Raw genomic sequence first — 14,979 nt, 5'->3', positions numbered from 1 at the left:
AATCCTCCAATTTGTCTAGGTCCTTCTGTATCCTATCCCTCCCCTCCAGCGTATCTACCACTCCTCCCAGTTTAGTATCATCTGCAAATTTGCTGAGAGTGCAATCCACACCATCCTCCAGATCATTTATGAAGATATTGAACAAAACCGGCCCCAGGACCGACCCCTGGGGCACTCCACTTGACACCAGCTGCCAACTAGACATGGAGCCATTTATCACTACCCGTTGAGCCCGACAATCTAGCCAGCTTTCTACCCACCTTATAGTGCATTCATCTAGCCCATACTTCCTTAACTTGTCTTCAGAGAACTGTCCACAATGACTCCAAGATCTCTTTCTTGAGTGGTAATGGCTAATTCAGACCCCATCATTTTATATGTATAGTTGGGATTATATTTCCCAGTGTGCATTACTTTGCATTTATCAACACTGAATTTCATCAGCCATTTTGTTGCCCAGTCACCCAGTTTTGAGAGATCCTTTTGTAGTTCTGCATAGTCTGCCTGGGACTTAACTATCTTAAGAAGTTTTATATCATCTGCAAATTTTGCCACCTCACTGTTTACCCCTTTTTCCAGATCATTTATGAATATGTTGAATAGGATTGTTCCCAGTATAGACCCTTGGGGGGGGGGGACACCACTATTTACCTCTCTCCATTCTGAAAACTGACCATTTATTCCTACCCTTTGTTTCCTGTCTTTTAACCAGTTACCAATCCATGAAAGGAACTTCCCTCTTATCCCATGACAGCTTACTTTGCTTCATTACTTCATTATCAGGAAGACCTTACTAAACAGCTGCAGAAGCTCTTCTTGCTGAAGTACAAAAGTCAGTTAGATTCATAGATATTAAGGTCAGAAGGGCCCATTATGATCTAGTCCGACCTCCTGCACAATGCAGGCCACAGAATCTCACCCACCTCCTGCTACGAAAAACCTCTCACCTATGTCTGAGCTATTGAAGTCCTCAAATCATGGTTTAAAGACTTCAAGGAGCAGAGAATCCTCCAGCAAGTGACCTGTGCCCCATCCTACAGAGGAAGGCGAAAAACCTCCAGGGCCTCTTCCAATCTGCCCTGGAGGAAAATTCCTTCCTGACCCCAAATATGGTGATCAGCTGAACCCTGAGCATATGGGCAAGATTCACCAGCCAGATACCCAGGAAAGAATTCTCTGTAGTAACTCAGATCCCACCTCATCTTACATCCCATCACAGGCCATTGGGCCTATTTACCATGAATATTTAAAGATCAATTAATTGCCAAAATCATGTTATCCCATCATACCATCTCCTCCATAAACTTATCGAGTCTAATCTTAAAGCCAGATAGATCTTTTGCCCCCACTGCTTCCCTTGGAAGGCTATTCCAAAACTTCACTCCTCTGAGGGTTAGAAACCTTTGTCTAATTTCAAGTCTAAACTTCCCAGTTAACGCATTACACTAGGTAACCAATTCACCTCTATTTTCTGGTAGACTTCTTTAAACATCCCTGGAATGACGTACTGATGTTCAACGGCCTGGATCTCGTCTCTTGTTGGCCAGAGGTCTTTTAGGAAAATCTCCTTCCCTTCTGAATTTACTCCTATAAGAAACCACGCACCCTTAAAGTTCACGTACAAACATTCCACTCGCAAAAGTGATCCAATTTCTATGTGCTGTTCACTCCCACTATTCTCTACTCTACTCCAACGCTCAGGGACCCTGCTGCCTTAGCTTTCTAGCCTGGCTTTGACCTGGTGGACTGGGATCTCGTGGAAGTTGATGACGACATTGTCAGGGTGAACTCCCATTGGTATTTTCTGGTAGGGCTGCCAGGAGATGGTGCGCAAAGCAGGCGTCCTTCAGGTCTGCCTCACCCCCACCCTGCCCCACACACCCCCCTGAGCCTGCAGAGGCACAGCACCCAATATTCCCATGAAGGAGCTTCCCTAGGTTCAGGCGATTGGTGCTATTAACACACTTCTCCCCCACGTGCGCTTAGTGGCCACTATTGACCCAACACTTGCTTGTCTTGCATCTCATACGCACCTCATTGGGCTCCTCACCAACCAATACATAAGAGATGCTTCCTCTGGACTCTTCACTTAATATCAGTTGAATGTAGTGAAAAATAGTCGGGGGGTAGGGGAGAAAACCCCACAGTTTCTTACCTAAAGGCTCCTTCTCAAAGTCAATCCTTACGGTCCCTGCGATAGCATAGGCTATTACCAGTGGCGGGGAGGCAAGGTAGTTGGCACGAGTATTGGGATGGATGCGACCCTCAAAATTCCTGTTTCCGGACAACACGCCCACAGCTATGAGGTCCCCCTGCAAGACAGCAGTAGAGACAAGTGAACACAAGCAGCGGAAAGTCAAGGGCCTTCTGATTCAAATGCATTCGGAATGGCTATACGGCTAGGGGCAGAGGAAAGAACGACGGAAAGGAAAGCGTTCTGTGATTGTACATGATTAAGGCTACACTTTAGTCACAGGTATTTTTAGTAAAAGTCATGGACAGGTCACGGGATTGGGGGACAGGGCAGCTAGCAAACAGCACAATACAGCTTAGAACAGCATGTAACAGAGCAGGTTACGTAATTAAACGGCAGGAGCATGGCTGAATGGTGGCACATGGTCTGGGTCGCCAGGGAGCACTCCTGCCAGAGGGATCGGCACTGACCAGAAGTCATCAGGACCTACATTTTGTGCCTATCCCAAAAGGCAGTACTGCCACCAGCACAAGGCCCCTGAGGCCCTGAGGAAATGGCTCAGCACCACCTGCTGAATTACCAGCATCACATTTTGTCTGTCCTGTGTTACCCTGAAGGTCAGACTAAAGGCAGAGACCATCTGTTTGTTCTGTGTTTGTACAGGACTTAGGAGCCCCAGCCCTGGACCGGGACCCCTTTGTGCCAAATGCTACTGCAATCCAAATCATCATCAAAATGGTCCTTTCTGGCGTTGCTATCTAGGACTGTTCCTGAAGCACTGAAATGTTCCTTGGAGGTCTTCCATCCATCCTGAGCCAACCAGATACACACTAATATTAGCCTGAAAGAGGTCTGGCTACAAACCATCTCAATAGCCTCACAGACAGCCACTGAATGAATGAATATCATTACAGTTTTCAGAGTAGCAGCCGTGTTAGTTTGTATTTGCAAAAAAAAAAAAAAAAAAAAAGGAGGACTTGTGGCACTTTAGAGACTAACCAATTTATTTAAGCATAAGCTTTCGTGAGCTACAGCTACATCTGATGAAAGCTTATGCTCAAATAAATTGGTTAGTCTCTAAGGTATCATTACAGTATCGCTGAATGAGAGATTCAAAGATTGGGCCACCTACAAAGCTCCACTGTCTTTTATTAAAAGACCTACAAATATATTCATACAGGTGGCTTGACACGGTTTGTCACAGCAGGGAATAAACCTAGGGGCTTATTCTGAGAGGGAAAAAATGTTTCACACACAGAAATCCTCCCATAAGCTTCTTAAACATGCAAGTCAAAGCCATCACAACCACAAACAAAGAAGCTCATCACCACACAGTTGTGAAACTGGTTAACATTAAAGACTGCAAAACCTGGCTAAGAGATGACCTCTGAATCCCAGGGCAAGGCTACACTGTGAACAGGAAAACACAATAAAATAGAATCTTGCTATGTAGCCCTCAGCTATTCTGAAGGACCTCCGTTCCCACAGGGCGAGCAGAAAACCCTCTCTGCCTCTCCAAAACACAGGCTTCACTTTGGTTTCTTCCCTGTTAATGCCCTTGGGTTACTAGAAAATGCATGTAGGAAACATCAGTTTTGACCGTGCTATCAAATTCTTAGCTTTGGCTGAGAAGAGATTGCCAGTCAAGTGAAGATGCCTGGTTCTGGCACAGAAACATTCGTATGAGGAGACAATTTTCGAGACCCAGCCCCTTTTCACCTGTGATCTATTCAAGATTTTAAGCTAGAGGCCAGATTCAGTCCTGGTATAGACTGAATGGAACAACCATGAAGTTGATGGATTTGCACCCTCTTACAATGGGGTTATATTTGGTCCGAAGTCTCTCGCTGTCAAAGGGGGTAGAAGTGCTTCCAGGCTCCCTTGAGATGACTGCAGACTCAGTTTTCAAAGATGGGTAGTGATTTTGGGGGCTCTACTTCAAAGGGCCTGTTTTTCTGAGGACAGGAGCTCAGCACTCCTAAAAGTGAAACCAGGCCCCTTTTAAAAAGGTATCTCAAGTTGACCACCCAGAAACTGAAGCACCCAAAACCACTAGTCACGTTTGAAAACGTAGGCCTCTATCTCCACAAATCCAGCCATATACACCCATTTATAAACACAATCGGAGTCATTTGGATGGGGGATATTATTCCAGAGGGCTACATTTGTTCCATTTCCGGACACCCATTCACTCTTTAATTAGACAGAAAGCTACTCTTCATTAAAACAAGGACATCCCAACTAACGAGCATTTTCCCTTTTATAAAGCTGGCTTCTACAGCATCTCCAACGACGGTGCTAGAACTTCATTCACACTCAGGGACTGGCTGCCTCGCAAGCAGACAGAACTCCACATTCCCCACTGCTGAATGGGGAGCTTCTTGTGGGGATCACAGTCCCAAGGCTTTCTACGGCTGCATGACAGGATGATTTAAGTCGGCTTGCCTGCTCTTGTTGCAGCTTGCCATTTTGTTTACAGGGAGGGAGTTCTCATCTGAGTTTAAGAATCACAGCCCTCTCCTGCATGGATCCTGTGGCAACAAACCCTCGAGATGTATCGCAATCTCTTGACCAAGTGAAATAAATGTGTGATTTTGTCTCTGAAAGACCATGCAGTATTCCATGCTGCAGAAGATTTAACAGCAGCCGAGTACCTGAGTGATGGCTTCTGCAACAGGCTCCGGTAGAGGTCCACTGTTCCCAATGCAGGTCATACACCCGTAACCCACCACATCAAACCTACAGACAGTATTAAATATATTAGCGATCACAAGATAGGTATTAATTACTTTTTGATAAAGCAAACGATCAGGCAATGAAGCTGTGTCCATGAGGAAATGTGTTACAACACAAACTATTCAGTATTGTTTTCTGCTCAGAAAACGGTCTGTGATGGTCATTTGCATTCTTTTGCTGCTCTAAAAAAAAGTGTATATAGATAGGTGCACAAATTTATGCACCTAATTTGCACACACAATTGTCATGGGTACAATGTTTTGCATGCAAACGGTCATTAGTGCATGTGATTGCAACACTGCATAATGGAGACCATATGTTTATCATCAGCCAAGACCTACAAGTCTTAAGTGAGATACTATTTTAGAACAATTAAATTTAAGAAATGAACCGTCCCCTTGCCTAACAAGAAGTAGTCTTTAGTGAAATAAAAGGTTCCAATAGGCCAGCTTCTCAGCTGGTATAAGAGTCAGCTGAGTAAATGGTGCTGCCTGGCTTACACACATGAGTATCTACCCCTAAGGGCTCAGCTATGCCTTTCAGACTGTGGACACCCATCATCGTCTTACGTGGCATCACTTGCTGCAAATGCTTTGCTTGTACAGTCATTACGTTTGCCAAGGATTATGGGAAATAGGCATCAACAAGCCTTGAGACAGTAAAATGAAAACCCCTCTCACCCTAGCTGAGCAAGGTAAGGCATAACTCCACTCTCCCTCAGATAGTAAGTGACAACCCCACTGCCTGGGGACAAGCTGGTTTTAATGTATGGCTTCACAGTCAGACCGGCATCAACAGCTTTCTTAGCAAGCAATCCTGCAAAACACAAAGGGCACCTGTGATTGTTCTTGGCAATGGCACAGTCCACCTGAAAAAAACAAAACCAAAAAATCATCTGACAGCTCCCTTGACTAGCTTGAAACAGAAGAGATTCCATTTCCGGTATTTGATTATTTTGAATCAGCAACCCATGTGCTTAAGTTCCATTGACTCCAAGTGCTTTGAGGAACTGTGGTTTCTTTCATTTCTAGTGGAAAGCTGTGTGCAGCTACATTCAAAGACACACACACTCACATACTTGGGCAGAATACCAGTATAAGATCAGGTGCTTGATTAGTAGCTATTTCTATGCATTAAATAAGGGAAGAGGAGCCATAAAACATTCCATGTAAGAATCTGGTGAGCCAGGCCTGAACTTTCTATTGGCATAAGTTCACCTGGCCCCTTGATGTAAGCAAATAGTCTCACAATGTGTAGCCTGTTTAAGCAGCATTATCTAATTACCTTCTGAGTGTGAACCTTGTTAACAAGAATATATTTACCCGGAGCCTGAATTCTTCTCTTGGATATTTTATTCCTTTTAAACTGTTTGTCTGTGGACAGGCGAATTCAGTGCTCGTGGTACAGAGTTGACAGCTTTGGAGACTGAAGCCTTCCATTTATTCATAGCAGCCCTGCAAGCCGTATCACAGTGCCCACCTCTGTGTCGCTGGGGCAAGAGGACAGCTCAGCATCTCTGAAACCTGTGACCTCTCTGATGAGGGAGCTAACCAAAGGTGGCTCGTTTTTGCTAGCTGCTGGGGTCAGTTTGGATGATGCAAACAGACCCCCAGCTCATTTCAGAGAACACTAATGGATGAAATTAAGGGCTTGACACCTAAATAAAAAATGGCCCAACTTTCAGAGGTGCTGAGCACTCACAGCGTCCAGAGACATCAGTGGGAGCTGCAGTGCTCAGTAACGGAAAATTGGGCTGCACTCAGATAAAACTGACTGGCCCAGATTTTTTTAAAGCCATTTAGGCTTTGCAATGCTGAGCACAGCAATGCCTAACTGATGTAGGAGCCGAAATCGTATTTGCAAAAGGGATTGAGGCATGAGTCTAAATGTACTCCCTAAAGCTTAAATCCCTTTGGAAAATGAGATTTAGGCTCCTACATCAGTTAGACATGGTGACGCTGAGCACAGCATCACCTAAATACCTTTAAAAATCTGGGCCTAAGAGCCTAACATTAGACACCCAGTTTGAAAGTGGCATACATTTAAACACACAAAACTGTTAAAAGAACATTATTAAGGTTGCAAGTCAAACAAACACTCAAAAGTTAGGCAAAAAGAAGAGGTGTACTTGTGGCACCTTAGAGGCTAACAAATTTATCTGAGAATTAAGGTTGCTTGTGCAAATCTTAATTTGGCTCCCGTGCACGCGTGTATTATGATACAATCTTTATAATTGCACGATCACGTACTATTTTTCCCATATGACCCTTGCCTCATTCAGCGCACGGGATGGATGGTGCTCCCTGAATGAGCAGCTACTCAGTATTTTGTTTTCTACTTATTGCGTAACCGCCCCAAGCCTTATTTACTGCACACTGAAAACAATTATTCATTTCCTCATGGGCTTCTCTATGCGCTCATCACTATAATGTCTGAGCTCTCCATAAATATTAGTGAATTTATCTTCAAAACACCCCTGTTAGGTGCGGGAGAGGTATTATCGCCATTGTAAAGATGGGGAGCTAAGGCAGAGAGAGATATAGGTCAAACTCATCCACCAATTTTGGGTGCCCAATTTGAGATGCCTAGGACCTGATTTTCCAGCACACTTATCATTATATAGCACTTTATATGTGCAAAGCACAGCTCCCATTGATTCAGTTGCAACTGTGAGTGCTTAGTACCCACAACCAGGTCCTGGAGCAACTACACAAATTACACCCACTTGCCTGCTCCACCCCCGCAAGGTTCTGACCTTGAATCTCTTTCCACAACTCCAATCACAGAGGAACTACAGAGCCACCTCTGTGTGCCTTTGGGAGGGGAGCCAGAACTGGGGCAAAGTGAGGCCATTCCCCCACCCCTCCACTGGCCTGCAGGTTTTCTGGCACACGCACAAACCTGGCTGCCAGCCAAAATTTGGCACAAAGATGAAAAAAAAGAGAAGAGAAGGAAGCAAGAAACTGAAACCAGGAACATGAGTGAGAAGTTCTTCCCTTTTCCTCCAGGGCATGTATGGGAGGGTGAGTGTCAGACAGAAGCATCCAATGACTACCAAAGAGTTTAATCATTGCTATCAGTGTACTAGATCTAGAACAAGGAACCTCGGGGACTGAGCAATTCCAATTGAAGATAATGCTGTTCTTGGGACGGCGTACCATGCAAATTCCAACACGTACACGGGCCCTAGCCTCCAGCTAAAATCCATTACAAAATCACCACTGACTTGAATGGCAGCAGGACTGAAACATACATTATGTAGGCCAGCGGTTCTCAACCAGGGGTCTGGGGCCCCCAAACTGGTTTCAGGGGTCCGCCAAGCAGGGCCAATGCTAGACTTGCTGGGCCCCAGGGCAGAAAGCCGAAGGGCCGCTGTGCAGGGCTGAAGCCCAGGGCTTTGAACCCTGCCACCTGGGGCTGAATCCAAAGCCTGAGCGACTTAGCTTTGCAGGACCCCCTGTGGCGTGGGGCCCCAGGCAATTGCCCTGCTTGCTACTCTCTAACGCCGGCCCTGGCTTTTATATGCAGAACAACAGTTGTTGGGGCACTGGTGGGCTCTGGAATTTTTATAGCATCTTGGGGGGAGTTAAGAAAAACAAAGGTTAATCCCCCTTGATCTAGGCTACTGTACAGCCAACGCAAATTGACACCATCCTTGCTTCGCACCGCCTCAAAAGCCTCACCGAGAGGTCAGAGGTAGGTGATAATTAGTGCACAATGAAACTTACCTCACTTATAGACTTGTCAATGCAAGGGAAAAAAACCCATGTGATTAACAGCCAGAGTTTCCAGGTCTCAGCCCAAATATTGGTACCTGGATTCCTCCTGCTCACTCGAGGGGCTAAATTCAGCTCTGGCATAAAGGGATGGGATTCCTTCGATGTCAATGGGGTTTGCTTTTATGAGGTTGTACCCAGACCTAAAACTACATTTGCCTGCAGCGGTTTCTCTGATCAGACACACTTACCGGCTCCTAACATGACCGAGGGGTTGCTGGTATTAGTACAGCTGGTGATGGCCGCAATCACCACCGAACCATGGGTGAGCTCAAAGTCAGAGCCGTTATGAACAAACTTCACGCAATCGCTGTGACGGTCTGGGGCAATACTAAATCCTTTGAACCCTTGCTATAAAGAGGGACAATAAAAACAAAGGGAGAAGTTGGTTAGTGTGAGAACTGGGAAAGGGAGACAGAATGGTACCAGAAAACAGCTGTACTTTAAAAGTGGAAGGAAGAGCGTTTGGTGACACAGCGTACGTTATAGGCTCCCCCTTGTGCCCAAGCCACAGAAGATGAGTGTGTAACAGCTTCAGCACAAGATATAGCAGCTCCTGCTTTTAGCTCTGGAGGTCCCTGCTTCAGTCTCCAGCATGTTAGCCAACATGGCGGCTGTCACATTTGCTTAATTGGGGCCAACCCTACCCGCTCATCCCTTGGTGACAAGGTGGCAGCTGCCTCTTGCAGTGGCACACAGGTGGTCTTTTGCACAGGAAGACAACAGAACTCTTTTAGCCTGCACAGAGGCGCCTGTGTGTCTTGGATCCCAGATGAGACTGTACATCAGCGCACAGCATCAGGATCTAGGAAGCCACCCCACTCCCCCAGCCGAGTCACTCAGGTCAGGCCTGGGATTTTGGCCAGAATGCCCAAGAGTTCATACAATTAGCACTGACTGGTCTGAAGTCTGTGTGAAGATCTAGCTGAATGGATGAAAGAATGAGTCTTAAAAAAAAGGGGAGAGAACTAGCATATCAATACTACGGACTGGGATAGAAAATCTGAATGGCATAGCAAATCTGGAGGGTTTAGCTGGATTTGAAAACCAGAGCATTCTTCATAAGTATTGGCTTTTACAGGGAATGAGCCTGAGCTGTAAAGTTTCGATCTGGATTCAGGTCTGAGATTCCCCAGAACTTAGGGGTGTTTAGACTTGGGTCCTAATCAAAATCCTAGACGCAGATCTATTAATTGCTGTTTTTAACCGGATGGACTGCAAGAGGCAGTTAGGGTGGTGGTTGTTTTAAGTTTAGTTGGGCAAAAAGCACTTCTGGAAACCTGCAGTGAGTCTCAGACTGGTATGCCCTTATCAGATTGAGTGACTACTTCAATACTGCAAATGCTTCACTAATGGGTCAGGAGCAGATCCACGGACCACCCATATTCCAGGACCCATAATTTGAGAACCACCACTCTAGAATACTTATTCCTTAGCATTGTCTTCTAGGCTACAGTTGAAAATAACCAGGAAACAACATTCCTGCAAGGTCACACAAAGTGTCCTGAATTGATTGACGCAGACCCGTGTCTCTAGTGACTAAGCCCTACAGATAGCTTCTAGAAGACAAACATATTTCCGTTTGCAATGCCACGTGCCCTTACCTTGGCTCCCAGGCAGGTCTCAAAGTCCTTCTTCATTTCTGACACAGCTACTTTGTCCTGAGGTCTTTTGGGCCCACTACAGCAAGGCACGACGGTATGCAGATCCAGCTCCACAACCTGTTCGACAGGAGGAACAGTGCGGCTCAATAAGCTACTGCCAAGGATCGAGCCAAATAATGCAGGATACATCGCTCTCAAGGACACTGGGGTCCCAATGCAGCAATGCTCAACACAAGGAGCTCCATTGACTACTTATGCGCTCAAGAACCTTACTGAATCAGTGCCTTAAACTCTCTTCCGACAGCATGAGGCCTAACGCATTTAAGGGCAAAATTCCTCAAAGCCATTTGTAGCGATTTACAAGCTCAGATACTGTTAGCTCCCAAGGAAAAAATTTCACAGCCACCTCAAGTCCCCATTTTCAAAAGTGACTTAGGCACATAGGAGCCTAAGTCTCATTGACTTTCAAAATAAAGCCAATACGATACATGTCTAAGTCACTTTTGAAAACAAACAGATCTGAGGTGGTTTGAAAATTTTACCCCCACCCTCACAATCAAGACAAATCCTAGCATCAGGAAGCATTCTGGGAAATCCTAGCAAAGGGGTAGCGCACAAGCCCATACAAGCAGCCTCTTGCTCACCATTTTGATAGTTGGTTTATAGGTGAAGTTGTGCACTTAGGGAAAATTTACAAGATTTCAGAGAGGATCAAATCCCTTTAATCTTGCCTTGTTTGCTAACTATTAAGAGATACTTGGGGGCAAGTTCTGTCCTCATTTAAATCCATGCCACCCTATTATAAATCAACTGGGTTGAGATTGCTGGACACAGTGAGACCCTGCATTTCCCTCAGGTGTTCTGTGTGGTCTAATGCCATTACATGAGGCTGCCTCAAATTCTGGCTTACACAGTCACGGAATGGACCAGGGCATGCTTTGGGAAAGGGATTAAAAAATCAGAGTCATGTTAATTTTTTCCTTGCTGTGTGAAAATTCCTCTTTAAAAAAGATGAAACAGAGAACAACAAAAATAAATAAAATGAAAGAGGAGAGCGAAGGGGTGTACGTGTAGGAAAGAAATAAAAGGAAGGAAGGTACAAGATTAAATGATGATCAGGACTCTACCTGGGTAAAATCTGGATCCTGAGCGGAGTTATTGAAATCTCTAAACATCCCCACAGCCAGAAGATAATTCTTTATGTGCTTAATTTTTTCTTCATCACGACCTAAAATGAAATCCAGACATAGCTAAATAAGAACAGTCAAGACAAAGACATTGGGGCATTTTAAGAATGCAGAACAGGGCCTTGAATGGGATAGATTGTATTACATCAGCTTCATGTTTAACTAGAAAAGCAGGAAGAGAAAAGTCACTGGATCTTTAATGATCTCAATCCCAGTTAACTGGGACTGTTAGTTGCATTCCAAGGTTGGAGTTGAACTCTTGACGTTTTCTAAGCAGAAAGTTTCATACGCTGGAGTTCATAAGGGCTCAACCCTGAGAAATACAGTAGCTCATATATATTATGTAAAATGGATCCTTTGCAGAGCCCAAGGTTAAGGTTTAGGAAGGTGCTAGGACCAAATGCATGGCACCATGAGTCTCATTCTGATCTCTCATATACCAGCGAGATTCTGAAGTAATTCCATTCTGGTCAATGGAGTTACACCAGAATCAGGCCCTGTACCATGAGCTGTCAGAGCCCAGGTTTATAATCTGGATCTTCAAGTTCTGGCCTCTTTTTGCACTTACCCGTTTGGATCAGGTACCTGATGCTGACTTCATCAACTGGGAAGAAGGCTGCAGTTGCTCCATATTCGGGGCACATATTGGCAATGGTGGCTCGATCAGCAATTGACAGCTGGGCTACGCCAGGCCCAAAGAATTCCACGAACTGACCCACCACCCCAACCTGGCGAAGATGCTGTAACACATGAACCAACAGAGGTACTCAAAGGCCATTTCTGATCTTCGGAATGCTGACTGTATAAGCCTTACGCGCTGGAGACAGTTCAGGCCTGTGCGGTTCAGCTCCAGTCAAGAAGCCACGCTTCCTCAAAGTTCTGGTCCATTTGGGACCAGGGTTTTGTTCAGCGTGTAACAGGAGCTTCAAAACTCAATGCTAAACATGCCATACGCACACGGTTCTGCTACCGCTGCAGGTAATGGCAAAACTTTCCTATTAGCATCAATGGGAGTCTCAAAACCCGACCACGACAACCACAAGGATTGTAGGAGCCCTGGGAGTTCCAGTTCTTCCTGTCTCATCCAACCAGATCATAGAATATTAGGGTTGGAAGAGACCTCACCTAGTCCAACCCCCTGCTCAAAGCAGGACCAACCCCAACTAAATCATGCCAGCCAGGGCTTTGTCAAGCCGGGCCTTAAAAACCTCTAAGAATGGAGATGCCACCACGTCCCTAGGTAACCCATTCCAGTGCTTCACCACCCTCCTTGTGAAATAGGCGGGGGGAGGGGAGGGAGCAGGACTGGCTGCAGATTCCACCCCATCTGGGGTGCAGCTGATCAGCAGGCAAGAGGGAAGGAGCTGCAGAGCTAGCTGCAGCCCAGGCTGCAGCCCAGGCCCAGCATAGTTGGGTCTCAGAGGATGAAATCAAGATGACAGCCCCAGAGACGGGACTCCTAAGGCTGCTGTATGCAGCTACTCTAAGATCACACCATGCACACACGTGCCACACTGTGGCCCACTGTAAGAAATCCCCCATGGCACAGATGTCAGTTACCTTGGTAACGGTGAGCACTATGTCTGTGGATGTTACCAGGGGATGAGGATTTCCCATCAGCTTGTAACCAATCACTTTAGGAAGCACCATGCTGATTGGCTGGCCCAGCATCACCGCTTCTGCTTCAATGCCACCAACGCCTGAATCCAATTGGCAAGACAAAAGCAGAATTTTTTTTTTTTAGATGAGGCAATGCAGGCTGAAAGTTAACGAACCAGTGAAATAATGTTACTGCAAATAACGGAAAAGAAGTCACCACACAGCAGGGCTTGGATTGAGCTGGTCCGAGGGGACATTTCTTAGATGTTCTTATGCTGTTCTAAGATTTTGTTTAAAAAAGAAAGTTTCTAGCCCTCGGGGGCTCACTTTCATTTGGAAATTGAATCATGTTTAAAGCCAGTCAAGTTTGCGGACATGAGGCTGACTCGTCAGTGCAGAGAAGCACATAGAATCATAGATCAGGGTTGGAAGGGATCTCAGGAGGTCATCTAGTCCAACCCCCTGCTCAAAGCAGGGCCAATCCCCATTTTTTCTCCCAGATCCCTAAATGGCGCCCTCAAGGATTGAACTCACAACCCTGGGTTTAGCAGGCCAATGCTTAAACCCCGGAGCTATCCCTCCGCTCAACACTGGGATAGCGAGTCCTGAGTAAAGGCTGGTTGAGAAGAGTTGGTCCATGCCTGCTGAACACAACTGAGCCTTTTCTGCACTGACCAGTCAGCATTTTATTATTTTAGTTCCTTCCCCCTAGTACCCGAGTCATGGACCAGGACCCATTGTGCTAGGTGCTGTACAAACACAGAACAAAAAGATGGCCCATGCCTCAAAGAGCTTCCAATATAAGTGCAAGCCAAGAGTCAACAGATGGAGGAGTACCAGGAAACAGCGAGACAATATTGGTGACAGGCACTGGTCCCAGCCCACCAGCAGCCTGACCACTGTCAAGCTGTCAACTAGTTTGACTGTTTTTCAACTCAATTTGTAACAGCTTCCTTGTGAAGATGAGGCCATGGTTATAAATAGATTCTTTATTATTTGTATTTAACTAGCACTAGAAACCCCAGTCACGGACCAGGGCCCTAAAAACACAGAACAAAAAGACGGTCCCCATGCCCCAAAGAACTTACAATCCAAGTAACGTGAGCGGATGCAGTGCTGTATTACCAAGGCTGCAGATACAGAAATTTCTTATATACAGATTTTAATCTGTAGCACTATGTAAAGTAGATACAAATATTATGACTTACACTGTGTGTGACTGAAAACTTTATGAGAGTCTTTGTAAGCAATCAGCATTTTTGTAAGCTCTTTGAGACCAGGACACTTTGTTCTGTGTTTGTACAGAGCCTAGTATGCTGGTTGATGGAATCCTGGTTAACGGAGGGACTCGTAGGTGCTTTCACAATACACATGAAGTATCTCTGCAGTATTCCCCGGGTATTCTTTATACTAGGTATAGGGATGACTACAAAATACTTCGGTTAGACTATCTACTTATGCAGATAAAATTTCAAAGCTTCTATTGTCTACCATTGGCTAGGAACATATTTCTGTTTGTTATTCTGGCAAGCACTGTCCCGTTATTGTCCAAGCAAAGAACATCTGGTACTAGAATACTGGCAAAGACTGATCAAACCTTGTTTTGATGTACCTCATCCCCTCTCATCAGTACTGTCTTTGAATCAGAGTCTTTGATCCAAAACTGCTTTTATAGTTACTGTCACTAGGTAAACATTTTCAAAAGCATCTAAGTGATTTTAGACTCATGGGTTCCAGTGAAACTTTCAATGGGACTTAGGCTCCCAAATCATTTAGATGCTCTTGAAAATTTTACATCCCTCTCCCCCACCACTACCCAGGGACATTTTAAACCCACAATAAAAGAATATTTATTTAAAAATAAAAGCACACACAAATCCCCT

At 45.3% G+C, this 14,979-nt stretch overlaps 1 protein-coding gene across 2 annotated transcripts in view; it reads right to left on the bottom strand.

The window, feature by feature from the left end:
- Window positions 1–14,979, bottom strand: part of ACO1 (aconitase 1) — a 48,222-nt gene that overhangs the window by 9,308 nt on the left and 23,935 nt on the right. For both annotated transcript variants that reach the window (XM_074953498.1, XM_074953499.1), the window contains exons 7-15: window positions 13,058–13,197; window positions 12,066–12,237; window positions 11,438–11,538; window positions 10,311–10,427; window positions 8,898–9,057; window positions 5,611–5,746; window positions 4,849–4,933; window positions 2,156–2,312; window positions 1,463–1,587 (exon numbers count right to left, since the gene is read on the bottom strand). In XM_074953498.1, coding sequence (XP_074809599.1) covers window positions 1,463–1,587; window positions 2,156–2,312; window positions 4,849–4,933; window positions 5,611–5,746; window positions 8,898–9,057; window positions 10,311–10,427; window positions 11,438–11,538; window positions 12,066–12,237; window positions 13,058–13,197 — 1,193 coding nt within the window. The remainder of the gene's footprint in view (window positions 1–1,462; window positions 1,588–2,155; window positions 2,313–4,848; window positions 4,934–5,610; window positions 5,747–8,897; window positions 9,058–10,310; window positions 10,428–11,437; window positions 11,539–12,065; window positions 12,238–13,057; window positions 13,198–14,979) is intronic.

The sequence above is a fragment of the Natator depressus genome, chromosome 5 (assembly GCF_965152275.1).
Source record: "Natator depressus isolate rNatDep1 chromosome 5, rNatDep2.hap1, whole genome shotgun sequence".
In the NCBI taxonomy this organism is placed as follows: domain Eukaryota; kingdom Metazoa; phylum Chordata; order Testudines; family Cheloniidae; genus Natator; species Natator depressus.
The sequence above is the reverse complement of the archived record's forward strand: the minus strand, read 5'-3'. Positions and strand labels throughout refer to the sequence as shown.